The sequence below is a fragment of the Squalius cephalus genome (genome assembly GCF_949319135.1).
Source record: "Squalius cephalus genome assembly, chromosome: 3".
Classification (NCBI taxonomy): domain Eukaryota; kingdom Metazoa; phylum Chordata; class Actinopteri; order Cypriniformes; family Leuciscidae; genus Squalius; species Squalius cephalus.
Genome location: NC_137124.1, coordinates 26,503,530 through 26,524,621, shown reverse-complemented (window position 1 = coordinate 26,524,621; position 21,092 = coordinate 26,503,530). Strand labels below are relative to the sequence as shown.

Sequence of the window (21,092 nt, the reverse complement as noted above, 5' to 3'; positions counted from 1 at the left end):
TACTATAAACAGCACCACAACAACCTTGAAAATGCTGCTCTATGAGTTGTAACATAATATCTATAGGCTTATATCGGCCCTGAATTCATTTTAAAAGGTGGAAAGGATGTTTTTCAAGACATGGTAAGAAAATGCAAAAAAACATTTTTCCTTTTAACTAGATTTATCTCTTCTGCTACAAGGCTGCCCGTGGCATCTGCAAGCAAATATAGATACACAAACATAGAATTTTGTACTATTTAGAAAGCACCAAAAAAGTCTCTGCTCTTCCAAATAGATCATTATAATGTATAAAACCCAGTTTTGCTGTTTGAGTAACACTATAAAAAAAAAAAAAACAAAGGTTACAGTACCGGTATATATATAAATGGTAAATGCTTAGATAAATGATCAGTGCCCACTGATTCCAGTTTCTGAATTTAACATATTTTATGAGTTCAGTCAGAAACAGTAAATTTCCTAGAAACTCAGAACAAACTGCAAAAAAAAAAAACTGCAAGAATAAACGGTATACAAGGCCAAAAGAGAGAGAAAAAGCAAATGTAATTATGAGAGCTCAAAATTACGAGCACATGGAACATTTAGACAGATGAGCCTGCAGCTGTGCCAGCTTGTCTAGAGCCCCTCCTCTCTCTCTCTCTCTCTCTCTCTCTCTCTCTCTCTCTCTCTCTCTGCTGTCTGTTATTGGTTTGTGCCTTTGTGACAGCAGCTCCCTTTACTGCTCTCACCTCTTCTGCTGCATCCCTCTATACACAGAGAGCAAGAGGGGGAGAGAGAGAGCGTGTGTGTGTGTGTGTGTGTGTGTCTGTGTGAGAGGATTACCTCTTCTGCTGCAGAGCTCCGTGCAGTTGTTCCTGTCTGTCTCTTAGTTGGCTCTGCAGGTGACGGATCTCTCGTTGATAACTCGCTGCTTTCCCCGCAAAGTCTTCCTCCTGTTCGCGCAGACGCCGACCCAGCGAATATACACTTGCTGACGCCTTCTGCTTGTACACCTAGAGTGGCCGAGAGAGAGATATGAAAACAGTTGCGCTGGAAAGCACAGAGGAACGGTGGAGTACCACTTAAACTAATAAATAATCAAGGGAAATAAAATAACTCAAACAACCCTGGAGGAGCCAGAGCCAGAGACTACACAGCACGGTAAGACTAGAAAGAGTGCTAATGTGTGTGTGTGTGTTCATCTGTCTGGATTAGATCAAGTCTAACCAATGCAGGAAAAGTGACAAACTATTATTACCTGTAAAGAGAGGAGAGCTGAAGAAAAGGGAGGGTATGGGAGCAACGAAGAAGGTCTGAATTTACAGTTTAATACTTGAGGTTGTTAACATTTACGAGGAAATATTTTACCTCCAGCTGGTTACCTTGTGGATGACAAATGAACCCACATACACACACAATAAAATAAAAAAACAGGTTGAAAGAAATACAGTTACTGGAGATGAATGAAGCAGAGATCTGATGTGCTGGGATACTGCAGTGATATGTTGAACCGCAGACTCAGGGCAGATGCATTATGGAGAGGAACAGATGTTGGCCTGTCTGCTGCTAAAACAGATGTGAGCTATTTAGACAAACAAACATGCACATTTGCGCAGCTCCTGGGGTTTCAAGGGAGAGGCAGCCTGTTGATATAACTCATCTTCACATAGCAAAGGGCAATGAAACAATTACAGCTACATGAGTAAACGTGAGTAGTCAGATATGCTCAGTCCATAAATGCCTCATCATAAATACATGACACCGGGGAGGATATGAGACGGATCTCTGAGAAAAAATTAACTGCAAAGAAAAACCAAGAGAGTCAGACAAATGGATAGAAGGGCAATAAAAGGGAAAAAACAGAGCGACAGATAATTTGATGCTGAGAGTTGTTCTCCTTGGTAACTGTTGTTAGGCACAATTGTGATTTCCTTCAGAGATCAAAACCCAGAGGGAGGAATGCAAGAGTGAAAACTAAATAATATCCAGAAAGAAAATTTCCATGCATGTAAACGTGAAAACACATACGCATGTGTTTAGAGAGCTGATTAGCAATGGTAATGTTTTTAATGGACATCCTGTGTTGTTATATCTGTTTCGAGCAGAGAATGAGCATGTGTGGAGACAGTGGGATTGTGTGTGTGGAAGAGACGGAGAGATTTGACTGTACTCTGTGGGTTTTAGAACACATAGGGTCCAACCTTTCCCTCACATATGGATCAATAACACTCCACACAAACAAGTCTCAGTCAACAGCTCTTTCAGTGCATGTGTGTGTGAGCATTCAATTACAGCAGTTCTGAGTCTCTCTGGTTCTCTCGCCCCTTTCTCTTCTAGAGATATTAGTGTTGTCTTGATCGTGTTATAGAACATCTGAGATGACACAGACAAACCACAAAACCAATAAGGAGTACCAGAACTAATATTGCAAACAAGCGTGCCAACATGAAGCGATTCAGTGACTTTGGTGGATTGCAATGGGTCATTTGCACCATTATAAAGATGGTGCTAATGTGATTTCAAATTGTGACATTTTATTTATATGATAGTGACATATTCATTGAGCTTGTGATAGCAAGCTTCTGGCTATACTGCTCTTCATGCCATGCTTGCTTGCCTTTGTAATTCCCTCCAACATGGTAAATCTGTCAGTTGGAACTGTTAGCAACATCGTCCATTTGCTGTTTGGATATTTCACTTCTGTTCTAAGTTCTTCTGTCTTTGGAAAGCTTTGTATGCTCTTCTGCACTCTGCTGTCCATAATGGAGCTTTTCCATACAAAACTTTCTCCTGAGAGCTGTTAAGGCATCATAATGCTAAGTCAAAACTCAGACAGTGGTCAGAATGAGGCTAAACACTGTAGGGAATCATTTGGGAAGTGCAATATGTTAACTGTAAAATCAAACAGGGTCAGATTCACTTTTTTTTTTAACTGATCAACTCAATAAAAAAATGTCGCAATTCTTGGTGCGCTCTCTCTCTCGCTGTATGAATGTGATTTCAAAAATGAAGTCGGAATTATAAATTGACAAAAAAAAGTTGCCAGGCATAATCATGACCATTGCTTACATAATCTATTACTGGTGTCACTAAAGACTAATAATAATGGTAATATGTATTATATGGAGCTAGTGTTATGTTGTAATGCTTAATATTTAAAACAACCCAATAAATTAATTTAACATCTTACATTGGGAATTTAAGACAAGTTGTAGGTTATTCTAATTTTAAGAGGTTATTTACGATAATTAACATTATCAACATTCTTGATAACAGGAAAATTCTTTTTAGGAATTCAAATTATTTTTAAGTTTTTGACTTTGACAATCTTCAGGAAAATGATAACATTCTTTATGGGATGTTTTATGGGAATACAAAAAATTCTTAACTTTATCCTTATTTAAGTTATAAAATAATTAGAAAATAGCAGTTAAAAAGAAGATTCTTAAAAATGCTTTATGAATCTGGCCCCAGGTATATTTCTGAATATGAAAAAGATTTATAAGATTTTGGTGTGTAGTTTCTTTTCAGATGACTAAGCTTTTGGGTTGCCAAATGCCTCTATAGCTTGTTTAACTTGGTTTTCAGACTTTTCAAAGAAGGTAGTAAATGTGTTCAAGTGTGAAAGGTATGGGCTAAACCACTTTAATTAGGCTTGTCCATGTATAGACAACAAAAGTTTAGACATCTGTTTAGTATGACTCAATGAACGACTCCATCGTAACATGGTGGTTGCTCAAGACTCCTGAAGTTGGAAAAGTTTTCATTAAGGCTCATGTTCACTGCAATCTCACTGCTGCTTTTCACCTGAATGCTACCCATCAGTCTAATGCTGAAGTGGAAAATAATTGATTTACAAATTTAGCACCTCTACTAAATTTGATATAATTCCCTTGCACTTTTCTAATAATGCATTACAAATATTAAATAGATTTCTAAACACAATAAACACATACTATTCTGCCATTCTGTGGTTATTATACAGTGCTATGCATAAGTTTAGACACCCATGCTAAAGTTGACTAAAAAGAGGAATAAAAAAATCATCTTTTGGAAATTGAACTTAATGCCTTAATTAAAAAAAATAGGAAAAATCCAACCTTTAAGGACACCAATTTTCTTTGTGAATGAATAATGTGTCGTAAATAAATAAATGTTCTTCCTTAAAATACAGGGTGCATAAGTCTGGACACCCCTATGTTAAATTCCCATAGAGGCAGGCAGATTTTTATTTTTAAAGGCCAGTTACTTCATGGATCCAGGATACTATGCATCCTGATAAAGTTCCCTTGGCCTTTGGAATTAAAATAGCCCCACATCATCACATAGCCTTCACCATACCTAGAGATTGGCATGGAGTACTTTCCATAAGATCATCTCTCAATGCAAATCAAACCAGCTATTAGGCTAACTGAAATAAAACCATTTCTTTAAAAAAAATCTTACTGTCCCCAAACTTTTGAATGGTCGTGTATATTATAATCACAGAATACTGTTCTGTACTTGAAACATGGAGAGGTAACACCTAAGCAAACAAGCATTCAATCATCTATATTTAATCTATACTATATAATCTATACTACATCGTTTCTATAATTAAAAACAAAATATTATAGTCTCAAGAGGCAGTCTTCGGGGTCCAAGCACCAATGGCCCATGTGGATGATTAGTAATCCAGCTGAAACTAATCTTAAAAAAGTACAATTTAAATCTTCACTGAAAGTTTGGGATATATGAAACAGGTTACAGCAACACACGTGTCAAAAAGGGCAACTGACTTTCAAAAGAAATCACTTAATGTTAGTGTTAGATTAAATAAAAAGTTAAAAATACCCCTCTAAAATGTTTCCTGTTGTAAGGCATGTGATCATAATATAAGTGGTGTAACTGTGGACTAATATTCGAATTTTTAATTTAAATGAATCACATATCATAGGATGTCAGGTCAATTTCAAATTATAATGTGAAGATGTCATTTGCAGGGCTCCAGACTGCGAGCAATTGGTCGCATTTTGTGACCATTTTTCCTGCCGGTGCGACCAAATATTTATTTAGGTCGCCCTGGCGCGACTACAATGTTGCCAAGCAGCGAATGCAAGCAAAATGAAAGCGGAATGAAAATGCGCTACTCATTTATGCTTCACGGACCGTTTAATAGTTCGGACCAATAATAGACAGCGCAGCGCCCTGAACTTGCCAGTCGCGGCCCGATCTCGATCACGCGACACTGTTACTAGGAGATCCAGTGAAGAAATCCATTGAATTCACCTCAGAATTAATAACATCATCGCTGTGAGATTCAGTGAGAAACATTCCGATTCGGCGCAGAGTTCTCTGTTATTAACCATAGATATCAGATCAAACAGCACTGATGTGGAAACCAGGAGAAACACTTATAGAAGGCTTTCAGTCCACAAATCAGCAACATTCACCATGGATTTAGGCTAATGTAGTAACTAACCATAACTATGGTATTGTGACAGAAATAGTCAAACGCTTACAAGTACTACACATCTTTTTCCAGCACTTCAAAACTATAATATTACTAATAATAGTAAAATAACTAATAATAAGGATGCTCAAATAAAACTGCACATTGTAATATCTGTACATTGAGTCTATTTATTATTAAAGAATTTGTCAGTATTACAGTTATTTTGGGGGAAATTTTAATAATTGCATTGCAAGCTGGAAACTGATTGAAAAACATTAGCTTCAAAGATTCCTTATCCTGTGGCTCCCTCTGGGCAATATTAATATCAGAGACTTCATCTTAAGCCCGGGACACACCAAGCCGGCATTAAAGAACTAGCAGCGACGAAAGCCGACTGTGTTGTCACCTCTCGGTCAAAAAGATGCAGTTGAACACACCAAAAGGACTAAAGGCGAATGTCAACTAGCACGAAAATTGCCAGTCAAATATAGTAGGTTGTATTTTTAAACAGACCGAATATTTTGGATGTGAAGTCTGAAAGGTGAATATGGATTATTTAATTTTTAATAATGAAAATGTGTGTGAAATGTTTTGAATTGAAATATTCACAGCTTAAATATACGGCCATGTTGAATTTCAGCCAATAAAAATGCAAGCCCTAAAAATAGAAACATGGTTAATGCAATGCATATTTTTTTAATCAGATGCTTTGTTCATTCTATTCATCAGGAGTAATTTCTATTTATTTCATTTACAGTTCATGCTAGTATTGTGTATGTATGTGTGTATATATATATATATATATATATATTTTTTTTTTTTTTTTTTTTTGGATCAGTAACATTTTTAATGTTTTTAAAAGAAGTCTCTCATGCTCACCAAGGCTGCAATTATTTGATTAAAAAAAAACAGTAATATTGTTAAATATTATAACAACTTAAAATAACTGTTTGCTATGTGAATATAGTTTGAAATGTAATTTATTCCTGTGATACAAAGATGAATTTTCAGCATCATTTCTCCAGTCTTCAGTGTCACATGATCCTTCAGAAATCATTCTAATATGCTGATTCGATGCTCAAAAAACATTCATTATTATTATCATCAATGTGTACAATTTTTTTTGATGAATAGAAAGTTCTATTTAATTTATTTGAAATATCATTTTTTTGTAACATTCTAAATGTCTTTACTGTCACTTTTGATCAATTTAATGCATCCTTGCTGAATAAAAGTACTGATTTATTCTATATAATTTATTCTATTCTGATTTATTATATAAGTACTCATATATTGAGTGTATAATGTTTGAGTGTATAATGTTACAAAAGCTTTCTATTTCAGATAAATGCTGTTCGATTGAACTTTCTATTCATTAAAGAATCCTGAAAATTGTCTTTACATAACTGTTTTACACATTGATAATATTGATAAAATCAGAAAGGTTTCTTATGTTCCAGTACTCAACCCTTCCTCCACCTTAGCCTTTGTTTTCTCCAGAAGTTTTGGTAGCACATTTTGAGAGAAATGTGCCCGGCTTGGTAATGCATAACAGGGTTCGAGCACACTAAGTAAATACCTGAACCCCTTGTTTTCAACAACCCAAAAGGGGCGCATATGCTGATGCGGTGGTGACGCGTTCATGTAACATGTAAGGGTGGCACTGCCAATAAAGCACCTAAAAGCTGTCACAAAGAACTGGCAAAAGTAATGATTATGAATATGTCAAATATAGCAAGGAGACATTTTAATTGTTTATTAATAAACAAGTGCTTTTCTGTGTCAGTGTCGGCTGCAAAGATGGAGTTGACGATGCTGACTCACAATCTTCGCAGTAGTGAACCTCGCACAGTTCTGTTCGGACTGTTGTACTGTTCGGACGCTCTTGCGTACTGCTCCATGCTTTGCTCTATCGCTTTTATATTTTATCTCCTTTTATCACATAATTTTAACTTCTCGCTTACTACTCCGTGCTTTGCTCTATCGCATTTATATTTTTATATTTTATTTCCTTTTATCAACTAATTTTAACTTCAGCAAATCAGCTCAGTGCTCAAACGGCAAAGCTTGGATTACTACAAAAAAGCAGAATTCTTTTATCCGACCAGCCTCCCACTGAAAGCCATCAGCTTACATTCTGGGGAAAGGAAAACACAACTGCCTACATTCAAAAGGATAAGAGAGAAAATGCCTCTTATGGTTCAAGAATCTACTTGCTGTACAAACTGCCACAGACTTTCACAAGGGATTGCAGTTCTTGAAACAAAGTTACTTGCGGGACACCAAACCAGACAGAACACACAACAGAGCTTCGTCATGGACGCCCTCAGCATACAGCCGGTGAGTCCCATGAATCTAGTGCTCCTCGACAGGCCATACTGAGTGTAGAGAAACAAGCCGTAACTGATCGAAATACAAATCGATGGCACAAACAGGGAGCGAGACCCAAAGGCACTTGAGACAGATTGTCACGAGCATCACATATTGCCGCAGTAGCATCCTCTACCCCAGATACGGCTCTGACAAGGATTGCAAACACTGGTTTCCTACCACCACCTATACACCTTGAGAACAGATTTGAAGTATTAATGAATGTAGATGTGGAATCCCCAAACGTGATGAATGTGATCAAACAAAGATCGAATCAGCCAGTAGTTAACACTGATGCTAACTGGCGCTCAAGGTCGAGCAGACAGCGGCACTCAGCTCAGAGTGCAGCCGAGCACAGGACTCTGATAGCGGGTGACTCCATAATCAGAAACATGAGTAGGGATACAAGTACGTGCTGCCTTCCACAAGCAACAACTTCCGATGTAAACAGGGAACTTCAGAACATTCTGATGAAACATAAGACTGCAAACTTATTCATGTGGGGAAGAATGATATTCATAAATAGCTGTCAGAACTCCTTATGAAGGATTACAATGAACTTTTTGAAACACTTAAAAAACTGAAAGTTCAGACATTCCTCAGTGGTCCACTACCAGCAAAAGGAACAAACAGGTTTTCGCGGTTGCTTGGGCTTAATACATGGCTGCAAAAAAAACCTGCAATGTAAAAGGAGTGAACTTCATTGACAACTTCAATCTTTTCTGGAGTCAGAGACAACTGTTTCAAACAGGATGGCCACCACCAAAACAAACTTGGTTCAAGAGTGCTAAACGACAATTTCTACTTCTCCCTCCATCATCCTTCTGCAGTGTGTGCCAATCCACTCAATCTGAACGGCACACACACACCTGGACACAGTATGAATGACCACAGGACATCACACAAGGACAATGATAACACCATGCAGCCACAACAACCTCTGCTCACAGACACAACCTCAGCTGAGTCCTGCCCACAGAGCTCACCACAGACAGACTGTGAAATATTAGAACTGTTTCAAGCTTCAGCACCCAAGGATGACTTCCTGGAAAACAGCCAGGAAAACCAGGACAACATATCAGCCTCCGATAACACCAGAGCAACAGCCCCTCTCACCAGACACATTGGTGACACAAAAGACACAAAAAGTTAAAAGTGTAATTGATGATATTGCTCCTGTGAAAGTCAGGAAGAAGAGTGGCAGACAATGCAGAAAAGCAGAGCGCATGTGGCATAAGACAAAACTTGTAGTCCATTTTAACCAGTGTTTGGAATAACGCCGTTTAAAAGAACGGCGTTAGGTAACGACGTTATTTTTTCAGTAACGGGGTGATCTAACTAATTACTTTTCCCGTCGTTACAACGCCGTTAACATTACTGGACGTTAAATGAGGTGCGTTACTATGCATTGATTGAATAAACTCTATTAGACATTCTCTGATAAACTGTGTAATCCGAACGCACCCCTGGCTCGCACAGCTAGTGAGGAGGTGGGTTAATAACGAGGTAAGCGATTATGATTGGCTAAGGCAGAGTCATGTCTTTCATGGTAGCCAATCAGAGCCAGTGTTTTTACACACATGCCAGCACATGCGCCACACACACACACAAGCTAAACAGAGATTCGACGAAGCAGCAGAGATGGCGAGTCAGGAGCTATCCGATGAAAAGTTGGCATTTTCAAGGTGGAGATATACTACTTCAAATTCATTGAGGTCAAACAAAGGCAAGAACTAGGGGTGGAACGGTACATGTATTCGTATTGAACCGAAACGGTACGGGCGTCACAGTTCGGTCGGTGCATACATTTACACGGAGAACGGTATAAAAATAAAGAAATTAATTAATGTAATGCGGAACTACTGTTAGATACGCGGGTTCTTTATCTGTAGCCCCGCCTTAGCTCTGAACATGGCTCTAGAGCAGGCTGCGATTTAAAGATTGGAATGCTGGAATGTGGTGTGTGTGTGTGTGTGTGTGTGTGTGTGTGTGTGTGTGTGTGTGTGTGTGTGTGTGTGTGTGTGTGAGGCGCGGACGCGATCGAACAGTGAAAACATAAAAACATACTCAGTAATTTTGTTTATACATGACATTCAAACTGCAAAGTGTTTCCAAATTCTTTGACATATAGCAACTTTTTTTTTTAACAGTAACGCAAATAGTTACTTTCCCTGGTAATGAGTTACTTTTATTATAGAGTAATTCCATTACTAACTCAGTTACTTTTTGGAACAAGTAGTGAGTAACTATAACTAATTACTTTTTTAAAGTAACGTTCCCAACCTACAAAGACAGCCTTCATGCTTTCAATATGGAACTAGGCAAAGCTAGACAGACTTTCTTCTTGAATATTATAAACACCAACTTAAACAACACACGCACTTTTTTTTGCTACTGTAGAGACACTGACAAAGCCCCCAAGCCAGATTCCCAATGAATTGCTCTCAGACAGCAAATGCAGTGAGTTTGCTTCCTTCTTCTCAGAGAAAATCAATAATATCAGAAAGGTGATCAGCACATCCTTGAGTTGCGCTGGGGTCAGACAGATCAGACCACAACCTGAGAAAGTAGATACTATGTCTGATTTCGAAGAAATTGATGGAAAAAGTTTGGAAGAAACTGTACAGCACCTTAAAACATCAACCTGTGCCCTTGACGCACTTCCCACATCTTTTTGTGTGTGTGTGTTAAACTGTTAGAAGCAGATTTCCTAGAAGAGGTAAACTGCTCACTTCTCTCTGGGAGTTTTACACTGGGAACATTATACACTCAATATGGCTGCATGGGGGGGGGGGGGGGGGGGATAGAATAAATCAATACTTTTATTCAGCATTGCATTCAGGATGCATTAAATTGATCAAAAGTGACAATAAATACAAAACGAAATTCACTTTATATAAAGGCTTTGTGCTTTTTGTTTGAGGTCTCTGTGAAAGTTTCAAAGCAGTCTTTTAGTGTCTTTTAGTCTTCCGTAACGGAAAACGGTCACGTCCGCGAACACGAAAAATAAAATAAAATAAATATTTTATGTTCAGTGGAGAGCCAACCCTTCTTCATCCGGTGGGTAGTATTACTTTTGGTTTGCAGAATTGAGTTTCACAATTTTAATTCACAGAATTACTAAAAAATATTTTGCCACCTAAAAGTTAACGATTTTTTGTGTCATGTCCCACACACCCCTGCATGTGTATTTCCCTCATATTAAATATAAAACGCATGTGTAGACTGATATTTTTCTAATGTCTGGACTCTTTTATTAAGGGACTATGGATATATAAACAGACGTTTCAATATATTGGTATTAAATCATAATGCATTTTCTGAGAATTTATATTTCAAGATTTGACAGTAGATGTCACGTCCATAACGCTGGAATTGCCCAATTTTAAAGAATTTATCCTCAACTAGTTTTATAGTGCAGGTCTACGTATTTTATAATGTTAACTTCAAATAATATTAATAGTTATTTTAAAGATGTGGTAGCATTGGATCTGGACGGGAAGGATAACTCTCGGAGTTGGAAGGGGCATGTCGCGATTCTGCCTTCTCACACCTCGACACAGGTTTGTGGATCATCTGAGTGTCGCGATTTCGGTTTCATATCGCATATCGTTACAGCCCTAGTGTATATATAATATACTGGTATATAGCTGGTATTTTGTATCTATTCTGCCGAAAATGAGTATTGAAAGCATTTCAGTCCCAGTCCCAGTCCCTAGTTTGTCCAGATGTTGCAGGATGTAATGCAGCCCCATGTTGACCGCATCATCCACAGACCTGTTTGCTCGATAAACAAACTAAAGGGGGTCAAGCAAGGGTCCAGTAATGTCCCTCAGGTACGCCAACACCAGTCTTTCACCAGACATTAAGGCAACAGGTCTGTAATCATTCAGTCCAATGATTTTAGAGGAACACTGTATGGGCCTGTTGCTTTCCTTGTCTTGTACCTTATGCATCAGATAAATAAGTGCGCAGCCATCTTTAGAATTTTGTTTTTGAACTTCAGTTGTTGGCATAAATATTCTATGGAATTTATATTTATATATAAATATATAATTTATATAATTATAATTTTATTTTATATATATATATATATATATATATATATATATATATATATATATATATATATATATATATATATATATATTTTTTTTTTTTTTTTTTATTATTATTATTATTTTTTTTTTTTTTATATATATATTATACAGTCAAATTCCTAAAAAAGAAATTGGATCGCGGCTTAATGACCATGGGAAAATCTGGGTCCCATGGCCAAACCACTAACATAGAACATACTTTTTTTTTTTAATGGTCACGAAGTAAGTTTAGACAAATGTAATACCTAAACTCTTAAAAATGCGATGCAATAAAATAACCATTTTGGGTGCCCCAAAGAACCTTTCGGTCAACAGTTCTTACAAGAATATATTTTTTTTCTTTGTGTGAAATTCATTTTAATAATCTGAAGAACCTTTTCCACTATAAAGAACCTTTTGTGCAATAGAGAGGTTACATATGTGTTAAAAGTCTTCACTGAAACAATGCTATTAAAGAACATTTTAAAGTGTGTACTCAGAATATATGTAATTTTGGATGCAGTATTTGTGCCTTTTTTGTTGAGATAATATTTAAGAATTGTGAAATTTGCTACAGAGATAAAAGAAGATATTCAACTGAATACAGATGTTGCAAGGTAAAATGTCAGATGTTAAAACTGGAAAATAGGCTTTGGAGTGTATGCTCAGTCTAAGGTTTGTGTTTTTTAAAGCATACAAGGTCCCTTGTTGATTTGCACATTGATCAGGTCTACTTCGGGGTGTGAGCAATAGTAATGTTTATAAAATGTTTATATGTCATTTGTGTATAATTAAAAGCCAGGGACATTTGTGCATACAGTATGTATGTGAGCGTTATATGCAGTTATTGGCTTCTTTCAGGTGTGCATCCCTTTCAGCTCGACTGTGAACTACAAATAACCCTCTTTTTCAGTAGAAAATCCCCAAAATAACGAAATAAAAAAATTATAAATCGCTTGTTCCCTCAATCTAATCCCCATCTCACACGTAGCTTCCACTTAGACACCAAACCTACAGAGATTTTTTTCCTCAAATCCTGGTTACAAAAGCATCTTTGAAGCCAGGGGTCCCACTACGGGACTTCTGAGTTAGGCCTGCTACAAACGACATGCAGACAGTACACACAGAATCTACCTCCCTTAGGGACTTGTTACTTACAAAAATACTTGATCTATGGCATTTTCACTCTGCCTGCCCTGTTTGAGTGAGGAGGATGAAGACTTTTACACCTACAGCACTGTCATTAAGGTTGTCTTTTAGATCATGGAGATCTAGTTTGTATGAGATGTATGGTACTGCTGGGAGATTACAGAAAGATAAAACTGAATGAATAATCTGATTGGAGTTTCAGTCCTCTAGTCTAGATAATACCACTCTACTCTAAATGTATTAGTGAGTAATCTTTAAAATACTAAAACCCTCAGGCTTGATAAATACTAAAATTCTTTCATACAGTACCTAAACAAAATAACCTAACCCCAGGTGCATCTGCTCCCTGACAGACTGATACAGGTAAACAGGTTGATAGGATGCTGAACAAAAACAAACCAACAGTGTAAGACAACACACACAGTTAATGCAACTGAAAACTGCAGGGATCACAGGTCATTTAGGAAAGCACAAGATAACTGTACACCTTCAGGATATAGGAAGAATGCATTCTACTTTACTTTTAAATTTTGTGAGTATAGATGGGAATTGTAAAAACATTGAATGGTTCTGGTTCTGATTCCTTGTATGTTTTCAGTATATTAATGGTTTTATTAATGTTTTTAGTACATTTACCAAATAAATATTGAAAAAATCTTGGACCTATTCTCAGAGGTGGCAGACATGCAATCCAAATACTGACCGTAACAATATATTAAACAGTAATTTAACAAAATCAAAAATGTAGTACCATATTTCATTCATTAATATTTATAAAATACTACTGACAAAACAGATAATACGCATATTTTACAAAACATTGAACAACCATAAAGCTATTTTAAATCTGCATGTGCTTGATTCTCTAAAAATAATATACTCATTCAAGTCATTCGTTCGGGAATAAGGCTGCACTGGTTATGCTGTTTGTTTTTGATTTACTAGAAAGAACCAACCTTATTTGTGAGGGTATAAAACTCACTGACTATATACACAATCAGTTAAACAAGTATGCCAACACAACAATGGCAACTATGAATTCATTATCTTTACTCATATACAGATGAACAGATACGCACACATATGCAATCCACATAACATGGCATGCATTCAACCTCAAGCATACAAATAAATATTTAACCTCTTAACAGAGGCTGATGAGCAGGAACAAGTGTTCACCTGTGTCTATATGAAGATAGGAGTATAGGAATAATGACATGGTCCTAATCAAATTGCCTGATATACTGTGCGGATCCAATTATTTTGGCTGGCAGAATAGATTAGCAGCACAGACCTGCAATCTGCTTTTGATAAGGGTCCAACAAAAAACACTTCTACTGTCTTCTGAAAAGCTCAGTTCACTCTATCATCGTCTCTATCCTTTCATTCCATTACAATCCCTCCATAAAGGGAAAAAAATGTTACTGCAATACTTCAGCATTTCAGATTCTCTAACTGTGCAGAACTCGTTGTAAGATGAATCCAGTCTCATTCTCTTTAAGATGACAGTAAGTAGCAAAAATTGGACAGAGCAAGCAGGAAACACTTTTTCACTGCTGTGCTCCAGTTGAAGATATAGCACAAGAAGAGTGTACATACTGTATATATGCACCCTGAGCCTGATTCACAGTTAAAACATCTGTGAAATGACAGATGATTATGAGCAGAGACCAGGTAAATTTGTGATAACGATTTTTAATCTCAGACAATACTAAGCACTCCAGCATGCTCTCATTCATTCAACTCTGTATTGATCTATGAGAGATATTACTGTCACTGAGGTATTTCTTGATTTGTGCCACTTTCCTATAATTGAGTGAAATGCAGCAGACTGTTATTCCCTGTGCTCTGAATCCCTACCCTGAAACTGCAAGAATTAAAGAAGTTACATAGACATTATTGCCTGTTCATAAGATTTGCTGTCCAACCAAATTAGGTAAATTATTACATTCAGTACACAAGTTTGCAGTATAATATTATATTGAATACTGATATTATATTGACATATTGAATCTCACACAGTTATGAGATGATGAGTTCAGTCTTGTTTATTGAGAAAATGAACTTGACAAAATGATGATAAAGGCTGAAAATACAGATTTATTTGGTTTCGGGCTTGACAGAATTATCACCCTCTTTGGTTTAACCCACTCAATGCCAGACTTTAAGAGCAGAGATTAAGAACTAATATAGAATACTAATATATATATACTATATACCTTGAGTAATGAAATATGAACAAATCTGCATGTGTCTTAAAAGCAGATCCCAGCATCCAGTGAGCTTCCTTTTGTAGCTCACTATTCATTAGGTATTCATAATCATCATCTATAAATGATTGAACACAGCTTTAAATAGCATTGCCTTATCGTTAAAACAGATAAGCACTCAGAGTCCCTCTTCCCCCCCTCGCTCTAACCCTTTGTATCTTACATATACAAGATGGTCTAATTGATTTTGGATTCTCAGGTCTCTGGAGAGCAAGATGAATGAGGCGACTAAATTTAAGTCTAAGTGATTGCACTTAAAAGCAACTTAATGAACTGTGCATGTTGCTGTGTGTGACGTAATGGACTCTTGCTGACATTCATCCAATAAAGAGCTTTGATTCACTTAGCTGATCACACACTGCACATCTCCTGTAGTATGATTACTAGAGATGCTAAGAATTTACGCAATATACAGTGTGAGCAAAATTAGTGCTTTTTTTTTTATCTTAAAGGTCATCATTTACTCACCCTCATGTCGTTCCAAACCTGTATGACTTTCTATCGTATGTAGTGCACAAAGGATAAAACACTATTGAACAGCATTGGTTTTCATTCTATGGAAAATACAAACAGGTATTGTAATAACATGAGGGTGAATAAAGACAGAATTTTTATGGTGATCTCTCATACACTACAGTGACTGTAAAGACTTCTAGATTGTTACATAAAGATATTTTGTAACAATATTTATATTGCTCTATTCTATTCTATTTTTTACACTGATAAAAAAAAAGAATAATTTTTGAGCACCAAATAAGCATATTAGAATGATTTAGAAGGATCAAGTGACATTGAAGACTGGAGTAATGGCTGCTAAAAATACAGCTTTACATCACAGGAATAATTTACATTTTAAAACATATTCAAATAGAAAACAGTTATTTTAAATTGTAATTATATTTCACAGTATTATTGGTTTACTGTATTCTTAATCAAATAAATGCAGCCTTGGTGAACATAAGAGACTTCTTTCAAAAACATTCCAAAAAACAGACTAGGTTGGCATGGGTAGGTTGTTGTGGGCACATGTGACTCAACCGGCTAAAGTAAATGGCAATAAAGGTACGGCTGGGTTGAAATGACAGATTTCTCGATTTTAATTGATTCTCATTTTGATGAACCAATATTGATAATTAAATCCCAAGAATTGATTTTTTCGTCAATACTGTTTTCAGTTGTTTTCATGTGTGAACAACACTTCACTAAACATTATTTTTTGCGGGCCTCCCATCCAATAAATCGCAGTAAGCTTTGTGCTTTGTTAATTTTGATATGAAGCTAAGTCTCAACTTTCAAATTCTGTTAATTCTGTTACAAAATTCTCTGTCTGTTGAGAGAGTTTTCCGACACTAATAGTGTTGTTTTTAACATACAATTTCGTTTAAGAAAAACACTGTAGCAACATTCTGATTAAACTTCTGCCAACTCATCCTTCTACTAAAAGATTTTTCCAGGAAGATTGCTGCGCCAAGTACACATCAACATGTTGATCTCCTGAGTGACATGAAATGGCCCGTTACATTTATAATTTATATTCATGACATTCATTAGGCCACCATTTCAATGCTTTTTGTGAGATACAATTACAATGACAAAATTGCTTTTGTCCACTTAAGATACAAATGAGCTTATTATATTAGATTTGAAATGTAAAATAAGAACACAACTGTCCTCTGAAAAGCATGTTAAAACGCCATATGGCATTACGGCCAGGAGAAAGGGAAGGAGGGAGAAAAGAACAGAGGAAAAAGAAAAGCTTTCATGCTCCAATACACATTGGATTCACAAATACTGCAGTACATTACCATTACTGCATCAATCAATGCCTTTCTCATTCACACTCATTTTTTTTTTAGCAAATATTCATAATAGTTAAATTCGTGTTTAATCACACTGATTAAAAAAAATTATGATACTAGCGGTATAACGATACCCTCATGTCGATACGATATTACTGCGATACTCAAAGACATATGGTAAAAGGTATGTTAAAAAATGTACTGTTGATTAAAATGCTAAATTTTATATTACATTGTGGGTGTAAATTAATAGGCTCATTTTTTTAGACGAATATGCTTGCATTCTGTCACTAACTAAAAATATTTAAAATAATGTAGGACACTTTTTACTGTTAAAGACATTTGGCATTCTCAGGACACACAAATATTCCCCCATTGCATTATTATACATTATATTCAACATTATATATAGTAGTTTAATGTAGTACTGACACTAAAACTCTGTAAACTTGAATTTTTTCTCACATAGTAATTTTTATTTTGGGTGAATTTATCACAATACATATTGTCATTATCCATGATACATATTCTTGCATTTTTGTATTGCGATATATTGTGACATGATATATTGTTACACCCCTATATGATACTGTAACAAATAACAAAGCATGAACTGGAAACAATGACTCTGTTAACTGGTAATTTGAAAAGGCTCTGCTAATACAGTTTGAACCCTAAACAGCCTATAAGCCTGTTTCTTTATTGGGCTTCTATTGACAGCCTCTGCTGGAAATATTTTTCTATCTAGCAAAGCAAAACATATTCCTCTCAGAAATACAATTATGCACAGGCATTGTTGTCATTAATAATAGAGAGAGGTTTGTATGTTGGAGGAGCATGTTCTTTGCCCAAAGGGCCGCTATTTTATTCCCCTAACAACTGGCATCTCTTTCTTCAGTATGACAACGGCTGGGTGACATTAGGGAAACAAAAACAGTTGGCTCCCCAAGACAATGAAACAAAATCGTTACGTCGATCCCACATTTCTTTCCATAATTAATTTCACAAACAGCGATTAACAAAGCAGCCTAATTAGGCCTTTGGAGAGTTGCAGACTAAATGAGACATTGAAAACATCCATGTGGCACAGTAGGACTCTTCCTATGAAGACTTAATAGCATGGGTGTTGGTATATTACAGTGACACTAACAATGTACTAATGCTTGATTGCATAACACACTGTAGGAACCTCTTCCTGTATGAAATCACCAACAGTGACTAAGCCCACAAATTTGTTTACTGTTGTCAATGTCATTCATTTTTAATGACAGCTCATTTCAGCTAGAAATGAATGGTGATATAAACAGCTTCTGCAATCAGTAATGTAATTAACAACTAAAATAATAAAGATCTAATATGAATTAATTAATAATATTAAACATCTGGTAAACTGCTATTAAAATTGGGGATACTTTAAGTAGGGTAAGATGGGGGCAGTTGCCCTCTTTAAGAATAGTATGCCTTTATTATTGAATTGTAACCTATTTAGAGATGAGATTAGCATGTATAAGATTACGATGTCATGGTTGGTTGGCAAGTTGAAGATCTATAAGCAGCAATCATACTTTATTTATACAAGCACATTTCAAACCTTGAAAACATAACGGTTAAAATGAAGCATTTTCCAAACTTTCAAAACTCTGTACGAACCCTGTGTTACAGGACACAATTAAAAATCATGAAAGGGGGCTATCTTGCCCCACTACTGAGTAAGATGACCTATTTGGAGTAAAATTACTTTTTTATTTTTGAAAAATACTATATGTAAAATACATATGATTTCATTGTTTCATTTTTTTTTTTTAAAGGTACCATTAATGTACAACTCTAAATCAGAAACTGTATGCATTTTGACAAGTAAGTTGTTATAATGAATTGTACAATTTTTAATTTGTTTTGGTGATAATTGTGATAATTACTAAATTAGATCATTAGATTAGAACACCAGCAACAACATTGGGAACCACTGGGAACATTCTGCCCAAATTCTTTTAACCTCAGAACATGAATAATATTTGGTATTGTACAAATCTAAATTAATTAATGTGTCCACAAATCCCCCATTAACAAAAAGACAAAAAAAAAATGTTAATAAATTTACAGATCACTATTATGTTCAGATGAAAAGTCAAAATTAACAAAAACATCAATAAATGTATTGAAATTCGATGTAGTGGCATCTGTAGTCAAGAGACCTTCTCACCTTTCATCTTGAAATAAAAAATGACCTTATACCGTATATCGCTGTATAAGTGCATGTTGTCGTACTCTGTGCTAAAACATCCTGTTCTTGTTTCCTAGAGCATGAGGCCACGATGAGCTGTGCTCAGGCTGGACCAGAGGAGGGCTCTGCTAATGCCAGCATTAATACTAACACCAGCCTCAATGGCACCACCAATGACGAGTTGGAGTGCAAAATCTGCTACCAGCGCTACAATGCACACAACCGCAAGCCCAAGATTCTGGACTGCCTGCACCGTGTGTGTGCCAGATGCCTCAATAAGATCCTGGACATTGGGGACGGCTCAAGCTCCATCAGCTGCCCTTTCTGCCGTCACGAGACGCAGGTCAGTGAGTACGAAGTGGCCGGGCTGCCAGATGACTCGAACATCATGTCCCGTCTGGCCGTGCGCGACAAGTCCTGGAGCTCGGACCACAGTAAGGAGGTAGTGCTGACGCCAAAGAGCTTGTCCTCCAATGATAGCCCATCCCACGACTCCTCTAACTGCCTGGTCATCACCATCATGGAGGTGCAACGGGATCAGCAGCGCTCGCCCAGTCAAAATGGCAGCTCTGATTACTACGGTGACCACAGTTTGGACTCAGTGTCCGTAGCATCCAACAGCGGTGCGGTGGACCCAGACGCACTATCTAAGTTCTGCAATCATGTGCCGCGGGTATTGGTGTGGCTGTTGGGCTTTTTCTACTTCGGTTCGCTGCCACTTGGCATCTACTTGCTGGTGATCCAGAGAGTGACTCTTGGGATTGTGTGTGTGAGTCTGGTGCCATCCAGTCTCACAGTCTGTCTGGTCTACGGCTTCTGCCAGTGTCTGTGCCAGGGCATGTGCGACTGCTCTAACAGGGGGTGACTGGTATGAAACAAGCCACTGAAAATCAGGCTACTTCATCTCATCACATTGAGAGGAGATAAAAATAAGCTCTTGGCATCTGAATATCCTTGTTGCAAATCAAATGCTATGTGTACCTTCTTGCTTTGAAAGGATGTGTACAAGCAGCTGTGATAAGAGGATAAGTCAAGCATTAAAGAGGAAGGTCAGTCTGGACTAAACACTATTAGCTTAGCATAGCTTCTGCACACACCCTTCAAGCTCATTTTGAAGTAAAAAAGCTGACCTAAGAAAGTTCTCCATGCCGAACAGATGATGATAAATGAGTGGGAGTTTATCAAAGCGGAGAAGATGGACTTTATGTGTACAGCCAGGCAGAGCAGGTGGGCCATAAAGAATAAAATTTTGATTGTGGTTGATTCTCATCGCTGTGAAATAAACAGCCCTGATTATCAATGAAAAGGCTCCATGAGCTGCACTTACAGGTTAATAAGACTGGAATAGTCTGTCTGGTTAAAAACTTCTACTGTAGGTATTACAAAGTGAAGGGGTGGCTAACCACTGAGGTATGAGGGTGACCTTTTAATAAAGAGATTTGACCCATGCTGTTGTTCTGTCCATCTGTTCAAAAAAACCCTCCAGAACTCCTTGGAGTATGCCATGTTTTTACATCAAGACTAGGGCTGCAACAACTAATCGAAAAATCATTAATAATCGATAATGAAAATCATGGACAACGAATGTCATTATTAATTAGTCGAATCTGCTGACCATGCACGGAAAACTTCGGCCAGTGGAGTCAAATTACAGCACTGAATAATGCATTTCTATGGACTAAATGCGTCTAAAAATAGTGGAGAATAGTGTGCAGAGTGAGCTGCTGCCGGATAGGTGCGTAATCCAAGCTGACCAAAACATGAGAATTCTTTATTTTAAGCTTCAAG

The 21,092-nt window shown here is 36.8% G+C and overlaps 2 protein-coding genes across 2 annotated transcripts in view; one reads left to right on the top strand and one right to left on the bottom strand.

Moving 5' to 3' along the window:
* Nucleotides 1–21,092, bottom strand: part of cep89 (centrosomal protein 89) — a 108,436-nt gene that overhangs the window by 25,606 nt on the left and 61,738 nt on the right. The window contains exon 19 of the mRNA XM_079865813.1: nt 823–992. Coding sequence (XP_079721939.1) covers nt 823–992 — 170 coding nt within the window. The remainder of the gene's footprint in view (nt 1–822; nt 993–21,092) is intronic.
* LOC307154991 (E3 ubiquitin-protein ligase RNF182) lies at nt 987–20,752 on the top strand. The gene is made up of 2 exons (XM_079865247.1): nt 987–1,140; nt 19,382–20,752. Exon 2 carries the CDS (start codon nt 19,396–19,398, stop codon nt 20,167–20,169), a length of 774 nt encoding a protein of 257 aa, XP_079721373.1. The 5' UTR covers nt 987–1,140; nt 19,382–19,395; the 3' UTR covers nt 20,170–20,752.

Coding starts and splice junctions, on each gene's coding strand:
- LOC307154991 (XM_079865247.1), top strand. CDS start 19,396: ATGAGCTGTGCTCAGGCTGGACCAGAGGAGGGCTCTGCTAATGCCAGC.